The sequence below is a fragment of the Schistocerca piceifrons genome, chromosome 7 (assembly GCF_021461385.2).
Source record: "Schistocerca piceifrons isolate TAMUIC-IGC-003096 chromosome 7, iqSchPice1.1, whole genome shotgun sequence".
In the NCBI taxonomy this organism is placed as follows: Eukaryota; Metazoa; Arthropoda; class Insecta; order Orthoptera; family Acrididae; genus Schistocerca; species Schistocerca piceifrons.
In genome coordinates this window covers 39,788,216-39,804,759 of record NC_060144.1, presented here as the reverse complement: position 1 = coordinate 39,804,759, position 16,544 = coordinate 39,788,216, and the positions used below count along the sequence as shown (strand labels likewise).

The following is a 16,544-nucleotide window of genomic DNA, read 5'->3' as shown; positions in this document are numbered from 1 at the left end:
TAAAAGAATCTTAATACTAACTAAATTTAGTGGAAGGGGTTCAAGGCTTTCCTATTTTTAGTTAGCTGGTAAAATAACGTCGAAAAAGCAGTTAAGTTTACCATTGTAAATTTTATTCTACTCAGAAATCATTGTTTATAAATTGCACTATTGATAAAAGGAAATGTTTTAATACAGGATGGTAAAAACCAACTGCGTCCAACAAAAATGTGAACGAATATTCCCTGAATGGGTTTCCAAGTTCTACAATGGATCGAAGAATGACCTATGCCATATCACATCTATAATCTAGGTTTAAATTAAGTTTCACAAGAGAGAAAACTATCAAAATGGTCTACAGTGACCCTCAATTATCTTTAATTACTTATCTAACTTGTCGTAAATTACAGTGGCTGATGTGGCTTCTCAATAACTATATGACAGAAAAATCATCGCGTTTCAGATTTTTACTTCAAGTGGCAAATGTCAACACCATGAGCTTTAATTGACGATCGACACTAGTATTACGCAAAAAGGGGGTGTAACAGATGAGACTTCTGCAGTTCTGAGTGAAGCTTTATGCGCTGTTATGCGGCATCGCGTGTGTTCATTACCTTGTCGGTGTTCGTCAGGGGGCGGCAGGCAGCACAGCTCCGCTCACCTTGCCGTCTCGGAAGCAACCCTGAAGCAACTCTCTGCTAACTTCTCCTTACTACAGTTTACCGAAGTTGGTTTAAAAAAACTATCTGGCTGTGTTTTCAATCAGGGTCTCAGTGTTAACCTTAAGCTCTGCCTACAAAAATTCTGTCTATCCAATGAGAAACGTTATACTTTTCGTGGTGGGGCAATGTTTTTAAAGTTTGCAACGTAACAGAGACCCGAAAAAGTCTCACGCTAAAACTTGCAGCTGGTGTGGTCCTTTTAGCGTTATCGTAAGATCTATACTGTTTTTCTGGAGGGCTCTATCTTTTAACATTGGCTGGGGGGGTGGTCCTAACGTAACAGAGACGCGAAAAAGTCTCACGCTAAAACTTGCGGGTGGTGTGGCCCTTTTTTGTGTTCTTGTAACATCTATACTGTTCTTCTGGAGGGCCCTAGCTTTTAACATGGGCTGTGGGGTGGTCTTAAGGGTTAGCTGGCGACGTGGGTGTCCGTCCCTTATCGGTTCTGCTCTCGGCTTCTGTTCTCGTTTCTCCCCTCGGAACTGCGTCTGTCTCACGGTGGGAAGGTATGACATGCATTTAGGCATTCTTGTGTTAGTCTGTGGTATTCCATTTGCTCACTCGTTACTCGTATTACTTTGGTTAATTTAATGTCACGATTTATTCGGAGCTATGTGACATACTACTGGATTTGCTTATCATGTCAGGGTTTTCATGGAAGGTGTTGGATTTGCCTGACACCTTGCACGGCGCGTATAACTCTAACGCCCTAGGCCTATAGCGTCGTTGGGCGAAGTTAGCGGACTTGGTTTGCTATTCAAAGTTTTACGTATTCGCTCCCATCTACAAGTCCCAGAAGTTTGTAACGGTAATTTACACACACACACACACACACACACACACACACACACACACACACACACACAGCACTTTGGTCTAACAGCAATACTTTTTCAGGTGCCCAGGTACATCATAACGCTGCACGAGCTGCTGGCGCACACGCCCCACGACCACGTGGAGAGGAAGAGCCTGCAGAACGCCCGCCAGCAGCTGGAGAACCTGTCGCGCCAGATGCACGATGAGGTGGGTACCGGCGTCGCTCCGTACCACGCCCGTGCTCTGCAGCCGAGCAGTTCTCTTCACAGCAGCACGCGGCGCTCATAAAAAGGACGCTGCTGAAGCTACACGAGATTTGGTGAAGATGATGTCGCTTAAGAAATGCCACAAGTCACATTGTTGTTGTTGTTGTTGTTGTTGTGATCTTCAGTCCAGAGACTGGTTTGATGCAGCTCTCCATGCTACTCTGTCCTGTGCAAGCTGCTTCATCTCCCCGTACTTACTGCACCTACATCCTTCTGAAAATACTTAGTGTATTCATCTCTTGGTCTCCCTCTACGATTTTTACACTCCACGCTGCCCTCCAATGCTAAATTTGTGATCCCTTGATGCCTCAGAACATGTCCTGCCAACCGGTCCCTTCTTCTTGTCAAGTTGTGCCACAAACTCCTCTTCTCCCCAATTCTATTCAATACCTCCTCATTAGTTGTGTGATCTACCCACCTAATCTTCAGAATTCTTCTGTAGCACCACATTTAGAAAGCTTCTATTCTCTTCTTGTCTAAACTATTTATCATCCATGTTTCACTTCCATACATGGCTACACTCCATACAAATACTTTCATAAATGACTTCCTGGCACTTAAATCTATTCTCGATGTTAGCAAATTTGTCTTCGTCAGAAACGCTTTCCATACCATTGCCAGTCTACATTTTATATCCTCTCTACTTCGACCATCATCAGTTATTTTGCTCCCCAAATAGCTAAACTCCTTCACTACTTTAAGTGTCTCATTTCCTAATCTAATTCCCTCAGCATCACTCGAGTTAACTCGACTGCATTCCGTTATCCTCGTTTTGCTTTTGTTGATGTTCATCTTATATCCTCGTTTCAAGACACTGTCCATTCCGTTCAACTGCTCTTCCAAGTCCTTTGCTGTCTCTGACAGAATTACAATGTAATCGACGAACCTCAAAGTTTTTATTTCTTGAAACTTCCTGGCAGATTAAAACTGTGTGCCCGACCGAGACTCGAACTCGGGACCTTTGACTTTCGCGGGCAAGTGCTCTACCAGCTGAGCTACCGAATCACGACTCACGCCCGGTACTCACAGCTTTACTTCTGCCAGTACCTCCTCTCCTACCTTCCAAACTTTACAGAAGCTCTCCTGCGAACCTTATTTCTTCTCCATGGATTTTAATACCTACTCCGAATTTTTCTTTTGTTTCCTTTACTCAATATACAGACTGAATAACATCGGGGAGAGGCTACAACCCTGTCTCACTCCCTTCTCAACCACTGCTTCCCTTTCATGCCCCTCGACCCTTATAACTGCCATCTGGTTACTGTACAAATTGTAAATAGCCTTTCGCTCCGTGTATTTTACCCCTGCCACCTTTAGAATTTGAAAGAGAGTATTCCAGTCAACATTGTCGAAAGCTTTCTCTAAGTCTACAAATGCTAGAAAAGTACGTTTGCCTTTTCTTAATCTTTCTTCTAAGACAAGTCATAAGGTCAGTATTGCCTCACGTGTTCCAATATTTCTACGGAATCCAAACTGATCTTCCCCGAAGTCGTCTTCTACCAGTTTTTCCATTCGTCTGTAAAGAATTCGCTTTAGTATTTTGCAGCTATGACTTATTCAACTGATAATTCGGTAATTTTCACATCTGTCAACACCTGCTTTCTTTGGGATTGTAATTATTATATTCTTCTTGAAGTCTGAGGGAATTTCGCCTGTCTCATACATCTTGCTCACCAGATGGTAAAGTCTTGTTAGGCCTGGCTCTCCCAAGGCTGTCAGTAGTTCTAATGGAATGTTGTCTACTCCCGGGGTCTTGTTTCGACTCAGGTCATTCAGTGCTCTGCCAAACTCTTCACGCAGTATCATATCTCCCATTTCATCTTCATCTACCTCCTCTTCCATTTCCATAATATTGTCCTCAAGAACATCGCCCCTGTATAAACCCTCTATACACTGCTTCCACCTTTCTGCTTTCCCTTCTTTGCTTAGAACTGCGTTTCCATCTGAGCTCTTGATATTCATGCAAGTGGTTCTCTTTTCTCCAAAGGTCTCTTTAATTTTCCTGTAGGCAGTATCTATCTTACCCCTCGTGAGATAAGCCTCTACATTCTTACATTTGTCCTCTAGCCAACCCTGCTTAGCCAGTTTGCACTTCCTGTCGATCTCATTTTTGAGACGTTTGTATTCCTTTTTGCCTGCTTCGTTTACTGCACTTTTATATTTTCTCATTTCATCAATTAAATTCAGTATTTCTTCTGTCACCCAAGGATTTATACTAGCCCTCGTCTTTTTACCTACTTGATCCTCTGCTGCCTCCACTACTTTCACCCTCAAAGCTACCCATTCTTCTTCTACTGTATTTCTTTCCCCCATTCCTTTCAATTGTTCCCTTATGCTCTCCCTGAAACTCTGTACAACCTCTGGTTCTTTCAGTTTATCCAGGTCCCATCTCCTTAAATTCCCAGCTTTTTGCAGTTTCTTCAGTTTTAAGTCACATATGTCGTACAAAATACAGCTCGTACCAGCTACAGTAGGTATTAAACGCAACTAGTAAATGAAACTTGAAGAATCAGAAAAAAGAAGGCAACTAGTAATTCAGGGAGAACCAAAATTTCGGCTCTTGTGCTTGCCCTGGCAGGCGTGGAAACTCTCAGGATAGCAATGTACACGCCCTGGACAGTTTTAACGAAAAAGGAGTTGTCGTGATAACGGGAATCACCTTGCAGGTCGATCAGATACATTTGCACATCACAGGGGAACTTCCAGCTGAAACGGCGAACGGTCTCGTAAACAGCGCAGAAATGGGTGTAATTAGACCGAGTTTGCCTTTCTCTCCTATTTCGTACTGACTGGGCATACAAAAACGCTTGACATTGAATTATGTTGTACTTATAGACAACACAACCTCATTTGGCTTTGACCTATTCACACAACCTTTTCGCAACATTAGCAGTGCGGTTACTCAGCTTATAAAGTCATTCTGGCTGTTCTTCTAAACAAACTTCCAAATTTAAGGTGTAAGATGTTCATGCATCAGCTAGATTAAAGACTTTCGTTCAGTATTTGCCAGGTTTGGAAGGAATGTAGATTGGAAAACTACATCGTCCTTAAAAGTGGTTGAGCATCTCATCTACAGTCAGATATTCCCAAAGAGGATAGTGCACTATGCAGTTATGCCATATTTCTATTTCTGTCTTATTCATTCTTCGCAGTTCCCCTCAAATCTGGAATGTGTGATACAGTATTACGTACCCAGTTCTGACACGAGGATAACGAACGTCTTCCATCAATGTAGTATGATTATCCTTACCAAGAAAATTTATTATTACTCTGCTTCGTGTCACTATCATCCGAAATTTCTTCATTTGGCCGGCCAGAGTGGCCGAGCGGTACTAGGCGCTACAGTCTGGAACCGCGCGACTGCTACGGTCGCAGGTTCTAATCCTGTCTCGGGGATGGATGTGTGTGATGTCCTTAGGTTAGTTAGGTTTAAGTAGTTCTAAGTTCTAGGGGACTGATGACCTCAGAAGTTAAGTCCCATAGTGCTCAGAGCCATTTGAACCATGCCGTTAGCGGATGCAGCAAGTGTGTTGTCTGCACTTTTGGAACACCGTGTCGCACATTGTTTCTCAGAGCTGACTGGTGACAGCGGTTGTGCACTTTCCGATTGTAATATTTCAGCAGCGCCATTGACATCAAGTACGCAGAACTACATGGATCAAATGGCTCTGAGCACTATGGGACTCAACTTCTGAGGTCATCAGTCCCCTAGAACTTAGAACTACTTAAACCTAACTAACCTAAGGACATCACACGCATCCATACCCGAGGCAGGATTCGAACCTGCGACCGTAGCGGTCTCGCGGATTCAGACTGAAGCGCCTAGAACCGCACGGCAGAACCATATGCTTGGGTCGTTAACACTCTGTGAGACAGGTACATTGTTTACATTGATCTACACTTTTTCTGACTACTGAAGTGAAGCTTCTGCTGAGGGCACGGTATCTTAAATTTAGCTGCGTCTCGAACTGCTCTTAGAGCGGCTACGCGTGTCCACCCTTATAGCTGATTCCTAACTAATATTTGCAGACGCGCCTAGCACGAAAATTAATGCACGTCAAGCGTGTATTGAAACGGTCTAAAGCTAATAATTTCTTCCGCACGCAAAACCCAATGAAAAATTTTTGGACATCTACGTAAAATGCTTCGCGACCAGATTACAAATGTTACGCGATTCTGTTTCAGATGAGGTGATTTGCAGTCCGTGCATTTGGAAAACTCTGGAAGATTGTAATAAGCAGGACTTTCACATGGCGAACGACGTGGGCTGTTGCGCCATTTTCCACGAAAACAGTAGTTGCGCTACAAAGCAGGAATGACACGGTGTGCAAGCAGCTCTGGGTAACGTGCAGAGTCACGGTACACCTGACATGCCATCTGGGTCCCTCCTCTTTAAAGAAGTACGGATAGAGAATGAAGATGCTTATGAATTCACATCACAAAGTCACAATGGCTGTCCCTGCGCAACAAGCCGTTGAACAGTACCCCAGATTTGGAAGTTCAGTGTATTCACTGCATCTTGTAGTGTATGACGAGCCTCACAGTCTCATGTCATCATCTTCGATCCGTGACAGGAACCGAGCCGGCCGGAGTGGCCGTGCGGTTCTAGGCGCTACAGTCTGGAACCGCGTGACCGCTACGGTCGCAGGTTCGAATCCTGCCTCGGGCATGGATGTGTGTGATGTCCTTAGGTTAGTTAGGTTTAAGTAGTTCTAAGTTCTAGGGGACTGATGACCTCAGATGTTAAGTTCCATTGTGCTCAGAGCCATTTGAACGGGAACCGAAGAGCAAATTCAGAGATGTGCTGCGGATTGTGAGGTTTCAGCTGCTGCACGAGTGTTAAAAGAGACCGTCATCGGATGAACGATTTTCGTGGCGATACACAAGCGCTAGCTTTAACCGGGTCTCGCGTCCGTCGGCTGTCGTAATTTAATATATTATTATTATTGTTATTATTATTTTTTGATTGTTGCCGACTTACGTGGTGGGCCTTAATAAAAATGATATTTAAGTTGAACAATGTAATAAACTTTTCATATTAATTTCCTCGGCTAGTCAGTTCACTTTAAAGCAAGAAATCTTTAGTTATTAATTAAAATTGCGGCTCACACACGCGCGAGAGTATTTTTCTTACCTCCGTTAACCAATGTATTGTAGTCGGAGTCCTGGCTCTGGCTCTCGGCTATGGTACTGAAAATAAGAATCTTAAAGCTAAGTATTTCTGCAACTTCGTGCGGCTGTGGAGAAAAATTAATATTATGCTAATAGCGGGCGAGTTTTCCGCTTCCGCTAATTTTTCATAAGTTAATATCGCCACGTAATGGCGTCGTTGGCTACATCGGCCGCTGCGATTGTTGGGTTAATTCAAGTAAGGCGGACATGAAATCGGGATCACCTCTTACAAATTAAAAGTGCACAATAATATTAAATCAGTGTATTATATGCTTAACTCATACAAATATGCTTACATTTGCCAGCACTCGCAAGATGTCCGTCTGTACACCATAAAGACAAGAGAAGAAGTAATGAAGACTACTAAAAAATTAACAAAAGAACGTATCTTGTCGTCTCTTTAGATCATTCTGTCATAAATTATTTCTTTGCAATCTAAACCTACACAGAGAAATTATTATTTTACGGCTACATGATAAAAATTTGGCACTGGGGACGCTATATTGCACCCCGAAATGTTTATGTCATAAAAAATGTTCGTGTTTTTTTTTTTGACATAAATATTTCTACTTTCATGGCCACAGTGTCCACACGCAGATTTTTCCTTCACAGTCTATATATGTCACATCGTATATTTAAATCGTTAAATTACTGAGGTGTGTTGCGCACAAAGTGTAATATAGATGAAGTTATCTACATAACAATATAATATACAATTGGTTACGTATGCAGTCATGTACAAAAGGACATAGAATAAAACTAGTTTTATTTTGGCTGCTTCTTCTTAGGGTTGCAACTTTTGCAGTGTTCAAAGGTATACAATCACGAGTTAGTCCGGAATATTTGAAGTCCCAGGGGTGTCAACTGTTCGCTCCCCATTTGGCGCGGCCGTAGGGAAACCTGGGGAAAACCTCGGCGGGGGGACAGACTAACTACTTGGTCACTTTCACTTAAATGTTTCTGGGATGTCATTGGAGTACAAGATGTGCATACTAATATTTTTGTTGCACTATGGAAAAAATGAGGTCATTATAACAATTGATTGCGGTGTCGTTGATGATCTACGCCGCGACGTTTAGCTCGCGACGGCGTCGGTTGGTGTGTTCGGTGCTCGGCGTTCGCGGCGGCTGCGGAGAGGTCAACGCCCGCTCGACGCCAGCGTGTGTCTTGCCGTCGCGGAACGTCAGAATCAGCTGATCGGCTGCACGGTTGGCGATGCGCTTCTGTCTCGGCCAGGCGTGGCGGAGTGGGATGATATCCGCTTCCCGCGCTTGTTGGCAGGAGTCAGCTCTGCTACGCATCTCCGACGTAGTACATGAAACATACACACAACCAACGTAATATTTGTTTCCCGCTGCAGATGGTTACGTTAGTGGGAAAGAAGCATTTATTAGTGCGGCAGTTGTTGTTAAGTTTTCGCCAGTTTCCGAGTGTCAAGCTAGCACTGTCTTGCAGAATACATGACATGGATCTTCTCCCGTGAATGAAGTTTTGATGTGCCACTGTTTCCATTACACGTCAGTTTTTGTCTTGATAAAATTATTTATGTTTTCGCCGCACTCGCAGGCACTGGTGAGTGTCCCAATACGAGCTTAGCACAAACATTCGCCGTTTCTGCGGTCGCTGTTTTGCAACAGTCCACGCATCGCATTCCAATCTCGCATTGTTGTACTCACGGAAATTACAGTCTGTCCCAAAAATATTGACTGTGGGTTCACTTCACGTTAACAGTTCACGTTTATAAGCAAATTCACAGTTTTTCGTGCGTAATATTGGCGTTTGACGTCTTTACCGCTCTTGAACGTTCAATACTAGCACTTCACTGTCCATATCACAGTTTCACCTTCACAGTTTTTCACACTGCTTAAAGTAACTGTTTCGATTAGTTCACAAACACTAATGTATTTCATTCAGTCTGAACTGGATTTTGGCTCGTGCTGGATTTTACCAGCCTCTTGCACTAATTGTCTCTTTTCATTTTCCACTTAGAGTCGTACTTGCCTTCAGATTTTTTGACTATACAATTGTATTTCCGTCTCATCTGAGGTAAGTCCCCATGTCATGTCTGCCCACTCATTGCGTACTTGCCCTCCAGAGCCAGGCTCGACTTTACAAAACTTTGCCTCTCGAATTATTGTACACATTTTATAATCTAGGCCTAGCGTGCAAGTTCCTAGATTAATGTTAGATTTGTGACTTTTGTTTACACTACAAATTCGTGCAAATCTTTGCCTTAGCAGATGGCAATATATTTTAACAGTGCTTAGCGGTAATCGCGTTTACTGATTTGCTTTGTACCTTGTCCACAACACATGAGGTACCTTGGGTGATGTACACCCTGCACTCATATTGTTAAGTAAATTATGCTTGAGCATATTTCAAGATCGGTATAGACATAAATACATGGAACAACATATACATTATAATATTAAATTTTCATAAGTTTCATTACTACTACAGTTCAAAAATATTCATGACACTCTAATGAAAAATTCTGCCATCATTACATGCTATTGAATTTTTTTTAATATTTTTTTTAGCATTTTTCAACATGAAATTTTTAAAATATTCTTAAATCTACGTTCATTTTTTTTCAAAATGCAATTGTTTAAAAATACTATTATTCCTTAACATCTACCAAATTGAATCGCACTAATCTTGTGTGCCGCATTGTCTTTAAATGTTACACTAAAATCTGAACATTTACCCACAAAAAAATACACTATAAACTTAACCTATTATTCACATATGTAAAAGTTGCTCTACTGAGCGAACTTTTTTAAGTCTTTATATGGATAGAGTCCTTTAATCTCTTCCGATTCTACGTCACCCAACAAATAGCTACATCCATGTGGTATGTCTATGATTTTGTAGGGCCCAGCATACACCAGTTGCCATATTTTATTCTTTTTCGCTAACAGAGATGACTTGGGATGAGTCCTTATTAGCACGAAGTCGCCTGGTTGATACACTGTTACCTTCTTTATTTTCTTGTCATGCTTCTTCTTTCGGCGCTCCGCGCACCTCGTTAAGTTATTTAGAGTCTCAGCTATAATTTGTTCGTGAGGTACAACTTGTCGTGGTACAGTTGGTAATGGTGACAGCCAGCTGTCGGTTTCATTCTTTCCAAACATGACTTCTAGTGGAGTATAACCGGTGGCTGAATGTGGTAATCTATTGTGGAGTTCCTCAAAAGCCGAAACGTATTCTGCCCACTTGGTGTGGCGATTCGGAATGTAAGTTCTCATGAACCTGTTCAACTCTTTAAAGGTACGCTCTACAAGACTGCTCTCCGGGTGAAATCGAGCTACAAAAATGTGTTTAATACCTTGCTCTTGTAGAAACGTTTTCCATTTGAGACCAGTAAAATAGGTGGCATTATCAGATAATATGATCTGTGGTTTGCCAACATTAACAAAATAATCTGTTCGTAATTTCTGAATGAGGGGTGTGGCCGTTGAAGCTTTTACAGGATACAATTTTAGAAATTTGGAAAAGGCATCATATACAGCAAATACATATTTCACACCACCTCTGCCAGTGGGTAGTGGCCCTAGAATGTCAACAGAAACTAGTCGTAATGGTTTGTTAGGGACAACAGGGTGCAATTCACTTACAGTGGGCAGATTTGTAGGTTTCGTCCTTTGACAAACTACACATGTCCTTACAACATTCTGAATTATTCTTTTCATATTCTTAAAATGACATTGTCTTGCGAGAAGTGCTCTACATTTTTCAATCCCCACGTGTCCCCACGAAAGGTGCTCGTGCCACATTAAATCACTGATGCATACTTCCGGTACACAGATACACCACAAGTCCTTGTTAACATCCTTCCGGTAATATAATACCCCATTTTGCACAGAATAATGGCTACCTATCTGATTTCCACCCGAAGATAGGAGTTCTTGTTTGACTTTTCCCAAGGCGGGATCTTCGTCCTGTAAACTAGGCAGTTGCTTGCACGTCTGCAGGAACTTTTTTCGACAAGTAGGGTCTTTCATAACTAAAATTTTGTACTCTGTTGCCTGTTCTAGTATTGTTGTTAACTCAGGCAGACCTTGCGGCAACCGTGACAAAGCATCAGGCACTACGTTGTCACAACCTTTTATATACATTATTTGAAATTGATATTCCTGCAGAGCAAGCACCCACCTAGTCAACCTGTCGTGCATTAACTTGCATGTCAGCAAAAAACTTAAGGCCTGATGATCACAGAAAATTTTTACATTTTTTCCGTACACATAGTATCTGAACTTCTTCATGGCCCATACTACTGCTAGTGTTTCGAGTTCGGTGACTGTATATGATCGTTCACAACTTGACAACACTCGGCTTGCGAAACCAATTATTCTTATGTTCTTGTTTCCACCATCCTCATCGATTTGAAATAAACACGTGTCTAGTCCGACAGTGGAGGCGTCTGTAGCAAGGCAAAATTCCTTTGACATGTCAGGATGTGACAGTAGATTAGCATTTAGAAGGGCTTGTCGTATTTGCTTAAATGACTGCTGGCACAGTTCATTCCATATCCAGGGTGTATTCTTTCTCAACAAGTTTAACAGGGTATTATCATTTAAAAGCTGGTCAGGTATGAATCGTCTGAAAAATGACACTAGACCCAGAAATGCCTTTAACTGTTTCTTGGTTCTAGGAGGAGGGAAGTTCTCAATTGCTGCCATTTTCTTCGGATCGGGCACAATACCTGTAGGTGATATTACATAACCAAGAAATTTTATTCTCTCCCTGCCAAATTTGGATTTTGCGAGGTTTGCTGTTACGCCTACCTCAGAAAATCTTTTTAGTACGCATTTCAGCGTGTCCATGTGGCTTTCCCAATCGGGAGTAGCTATTAATAAGTCATCGACATACAACGTTACTCGGTCCAACAAATCCGGTCCTAATACTTTATCGAGCGCTGCAATGAAGACACCTGCACTAACATTTAATCCAAATGGTAAAACTTTAAATTGGTAACTTCTGCCGGCAAACACAAAGGCAGTGTACTTTCTTGATGATTCAGTTAGTGGGATTTGCCAATACGACGAACGCATATCGACAGAGGTCAGATATTTAACTCCATAAAACTTCTGTATCTGTTCATCCAGGTTTTCTGGTCGCGTTCTGAAGGTACAATTATTTTGTTAATATCGCGCGCATCAAGCACGAGACGTATACTGCCGTCCGCTTTCGCTACGGCCACGAGCGGACTGCTGTACGGGGATAGAGATGGTTCAATTATCCCCCAACCAAGCATTTTTCTTATTTCCTTCGTAACTGCCTCCTTCTTTGACCACGGGATGGTGTAGTTTGCGTGACAGAAAGTATCGTGAGGTACCACTTCGATGTTATAGGTGTAGCCCTCGATAACACCTGGTTTTTCCGAAAACACATTCTCATAATCTGTAAGTAGCTGAGTCAATTCGTTTTGTTGTGCTTCAATCAAATGTTCTGACTCTCTGACTTTCATGGCTATCAGTTTCGTTTTTTCCTCTTTATCTTCAGTAATAAATTCTTTATAATATGCTTGTCTTGTACTTACGTCAGAATATAAATTCATTACCTGTATTCCTTCGAATCTCGACTGAAAGTTCCGGCAATATTTACCGTGCACTTCCCGTGTCCTCAACAATGGCAAAATTACACGTCTATCCTCATTCATAAGGCTTACTTCCCCGCACAGGAGGTCGATTTTTGCGTCCCTCTGGCGTAAAAATTCCATCCCCAGGATGCAAGCAACACCTAATCCCTTAACTACTAGGGACGAGCTTTTCATTGCTTCATTTCCTACCGTAAACTCGACTTGCACCTGGTGCTTTATGATATGAGATTGTGCACCTATTGCACCTGTTACGCGACAATTCTTCACTGGCAATACTGGTATTCTATTATTTTGACTCAAGTACTTGTAAAAATTTGCACCCATGACATTGGTTGACGCACCGGTATCGACTATTATCTCTATTGGTGCTCCATATATATCTGCTTGCAATATAGCCTGCACAACACTTTTGTCGATTCGGTTACATTTCTGCGGTATGTTTACAAGTTCCTTTTCTATTTTTGTTCCTTCATTGTATCTCAGCATACAAAGTTTATGGCTGTCATCCGTGAATGTGCCCTCACTACACCATCCTGCAGCCAACAACGGAGAGCGTATTGTGGCTGTCTTTAGTTTAACGGATGAGCATTAGTGGGTTGACAGTTGTCTGTCACTTCCACTAACCTCACATTGTGGTTCTGGTTGTTGTTGTTGCTACTGTTGGGTTGGCCGCCCTGCCTCCCCGATGGTGTATTTTGATATTGTGTATGGCTCTGGTTTTGCGGTGGTCGGTTGTAACTCCCTGACATATTCTGTGACGGACCTGGGTTGGCGTTCCATTGTGGCGCTGTGTTTTGTTGCCACTGTGGTGTCGGTTCGTTACGACCACGCCACTGGTTTCGGTTGTTCCGCCATTGCGGATTGCCGTTACCATTATATCCATTACTCATGCGTCCATCATGATGTCTCTTTCGATTTTGACGATTATAACCGTTGCCGTTATAACCATTGCCATTGTTTGTGCCTCGATTCTGTTGCCGGTGCTCTTGCCTATTCCCGTTATCATTTGGTACGAAGTTACTACCGTTACTGTGGCTGCTATTGTGATCGGCTTTTTGTTGATTACAGCCTGCATGGTTCCACTTGTTTTCGGTTTTCATATCTTCGACCAATAAGTCAACAGAATCCACTATTTCCATGAATTGTTCTAAATCGTATTCCGGCACATTGATGAAATATCTTTTAATTTCACTGGGCAACTTCATTTTTATCAATCTGATTATGTCACGATCGGACATTGGCTCGTCCCAGTACCTGGTTTTGTTTATATACTTTTCGAAATATTTGCGTAACGTTCCCATCTTAGGATTGTACATTTCTGGACTGTACAACTCCTTTCGTAGTCTTTCTTGGACGCTATCGGACCAGAATTTTTGCAAGAATGCACCTTCAAACTGTTGCATCGTTAGACATTTTTCGGACACGTCGGTGGCCCACAGTGCCGCGTCACCTTGAATAAAGGAGACCACGAACTGTATTCTTTGTCTTTCCGTCCATGTCCTGGGAAACACATTCCTGAAGCTCTTAATAAATACAACAGGGTGGACATTTCGTTTTTCGCTATTGAAAGGTTGGAATGTCATGTGTTTTATTACATTGTCCTCTTTTTTTGCACCTCTGATTGCTACATTCTGGGACATTCATCACTTCGTGATGTGCGCTGCACGGTATCGCATGTTGTTCGTGCTCATAATTCGCATTAGGCTGCGGTTGCGCACTCGTACCCTGCCCACCGTCAGCGTTATTATAGTAATCAGTACGCGGAGTCGGATTCATTATCTGTCCGCCACTGTTTACATTGCTTTCCAACGCAGACAGTCTTCGCGCGACCTCCTGTTGCCAATTTGGCAACTCCGCTGTCACACGGGACTTGATCTGTGCCAATTCGGCATGTAGTGCGGCAGCGCTAGCGTCAATATTTACACTCGCGGCCGCAGTCGCTTGTTCTACAGCTGTTTTTACATCGCTTTCAATCTTTGCAGATATCTCGCGATCCTTTACTTCTAGCCATTCATTTAATTCTTTTTCTACTTTTTGAGCTTGCACTTCCAAATATGCGTCAATACTTTTCCGTGCATCTATCTCCACATTATCCACGCGGTTGGTTAGAGTCTGGACATTGTCTTCAAGCCTAGCCTGCGATATCTGTAATTTCTCCATCTCGCCGGCTAAGCTTTGCACAAGATCGGGGATTTCTTTGCAAGCGTCCCGCATCTCGGCAAGTTCGCTTTGGATACTATCTAGTTTAGCTTCATTGCGCTGCTCTTGCTCACGTAGCATCTGAGCCAGTTTCTCGTCTCTTTCTTTTTCCCTCTGTTTTAACATTCTTTCTTTTTCCCTTTCTTTCTGTTCTCTTTGTTGCTCTTGCTCATGAAACATCTGAGCCAGTTTTTCGTCTCTTTGTTTTTCCCTCTGTTCTAACATTCTTTCTTTTTCCCTATCTCTTTCTTCTAACCTGCGCAGAAATTCTATTAATCTAGCACTCGATTGGCCCCCCTGCGCTGGCAGTGGAATTGTTACTCTATTCCCATCCTGCTGTGGAGCGTCATTCACCGTCCACAGATCCTCGCCCCCCGCTCCGGAAATTATGTTATCCGAGGCGGTGGCTTGGGATTCGTTTACGTATTGCAAATGACCCACACTTTCCATATTAACAAAATTTTGTTCGTCTGGTACGGATGCTTTAGCTTGTCCTATCTTACCCATAATAAATTCACTTTAAGCCACTGACAAATCTTTAACACTGATACACACACGAATAATTATCCCCTCCAAAAATAAACACATAAATACACAAAACAAATAATTATCCCCTCCAAAAATAAACACATAAATACACAAAACTCTGAAGGTATCTCATGTGCACATGGGTTCGATATTCCGCACAGAGCTACTACACAGGATGCTTGCACAATAGGCCTTACCTTTATTTTTCTTTATCGTAATCCCTTTTCTTTTCTACACTTTTTCTTCTACAGATCTCCTCAGGGTGTGGTTTTGTTGTTGTACATGTAAAAGAATTCATATAAGCATTAATATTTTACAATAATTAGACACATACATAATTACATTCAATACAATAGAATCATATTAATCGGGCCCCACGTTGGGCGCCAATCTCGCGTCCGTCGGCCGTCGTAATTTAATATATTATTATTATTGTTATTATTATTTTTTGATTGTTGCCGACTTACGTGGTGGGCCTTAATGAAAATGATATTTAAGTTAAACAATGCAATAAACTTTTCATATTAATTTCCTCGGCTAGTCAGTTCACTTTAAAGCAAGAAATCTTTAGTTATTAATTAAAATTGCGGCTCACACACGCGCGAGAGTATTTTTCTTACCTCCGTTAACCATTGTATTGTAGTCGGAGTCCTGGCTCTGGCTCTCGGCTATGGTACTGAAAATAAGAATCTTAAAGCTAAGTATTTCTGCAACTTCGTGCGGCTGTGGAGAAAAATTAATATGATGCTAATAGCGGGCGAGTTTTCCGCTTCCGCTAATATTTCATAAGTTAATATCGCCACGTAATGGCGTCGTTGGCTGCATCGGCCGCTGCGATTGTTGAGCTGTAAATTACTTGAATGCAGGTTAATTCAAGTAAGGCGGACATGAAATCGGGATCACCTCTTACAAATTAAAAGTGCACAATAATATTAAATCAGTGTATTATATGCTTAACTCATACAAATATGCTTACATTTGCCAGCACTCGCAAGATGTCCGTCTGTACACCATAAAGACAAGAGAAGAAGTAATGAAGACGTCTCTTTAGATCATTCTGTCATAAATTATTTCTTTGCAATCTAAACCTACACAGAGAAATTATTATTTTACGGCTACATGATAAAAATTTGGCACTGGGGACGCTATACGGGGCACGTTACACCAACAGCTACGTCGCCAGTAACATCCACTGGGATGGGACGCCGTCCTCTTGCAGGTGCCACACAGAGATCACCCGTGTTTTTGAATTTCTTAATC

General features: G+C 42.2%; 1 protein-coding gene across 1 annotated transcript in view; it reads left to right on the top strand.

Annotated features, from left to right (window-relative positions):
- LOC124805408 (ras-specific guanine nucleotide-releasing factor 1-like) overlaps nt 1-16,544 on the top strand; it is an 871,442-nt gene that overhangs the window by 145,879 nt on the left and 709,019 nt on the right. Inside the window, 1 exon segment of the mRNA XM_047265969.1 lies at nt 1,599-1,724. Within this exon segment, the coding sequence (XP_047121925.1) occupies nt 1,599-1,724 (126 nt within the window).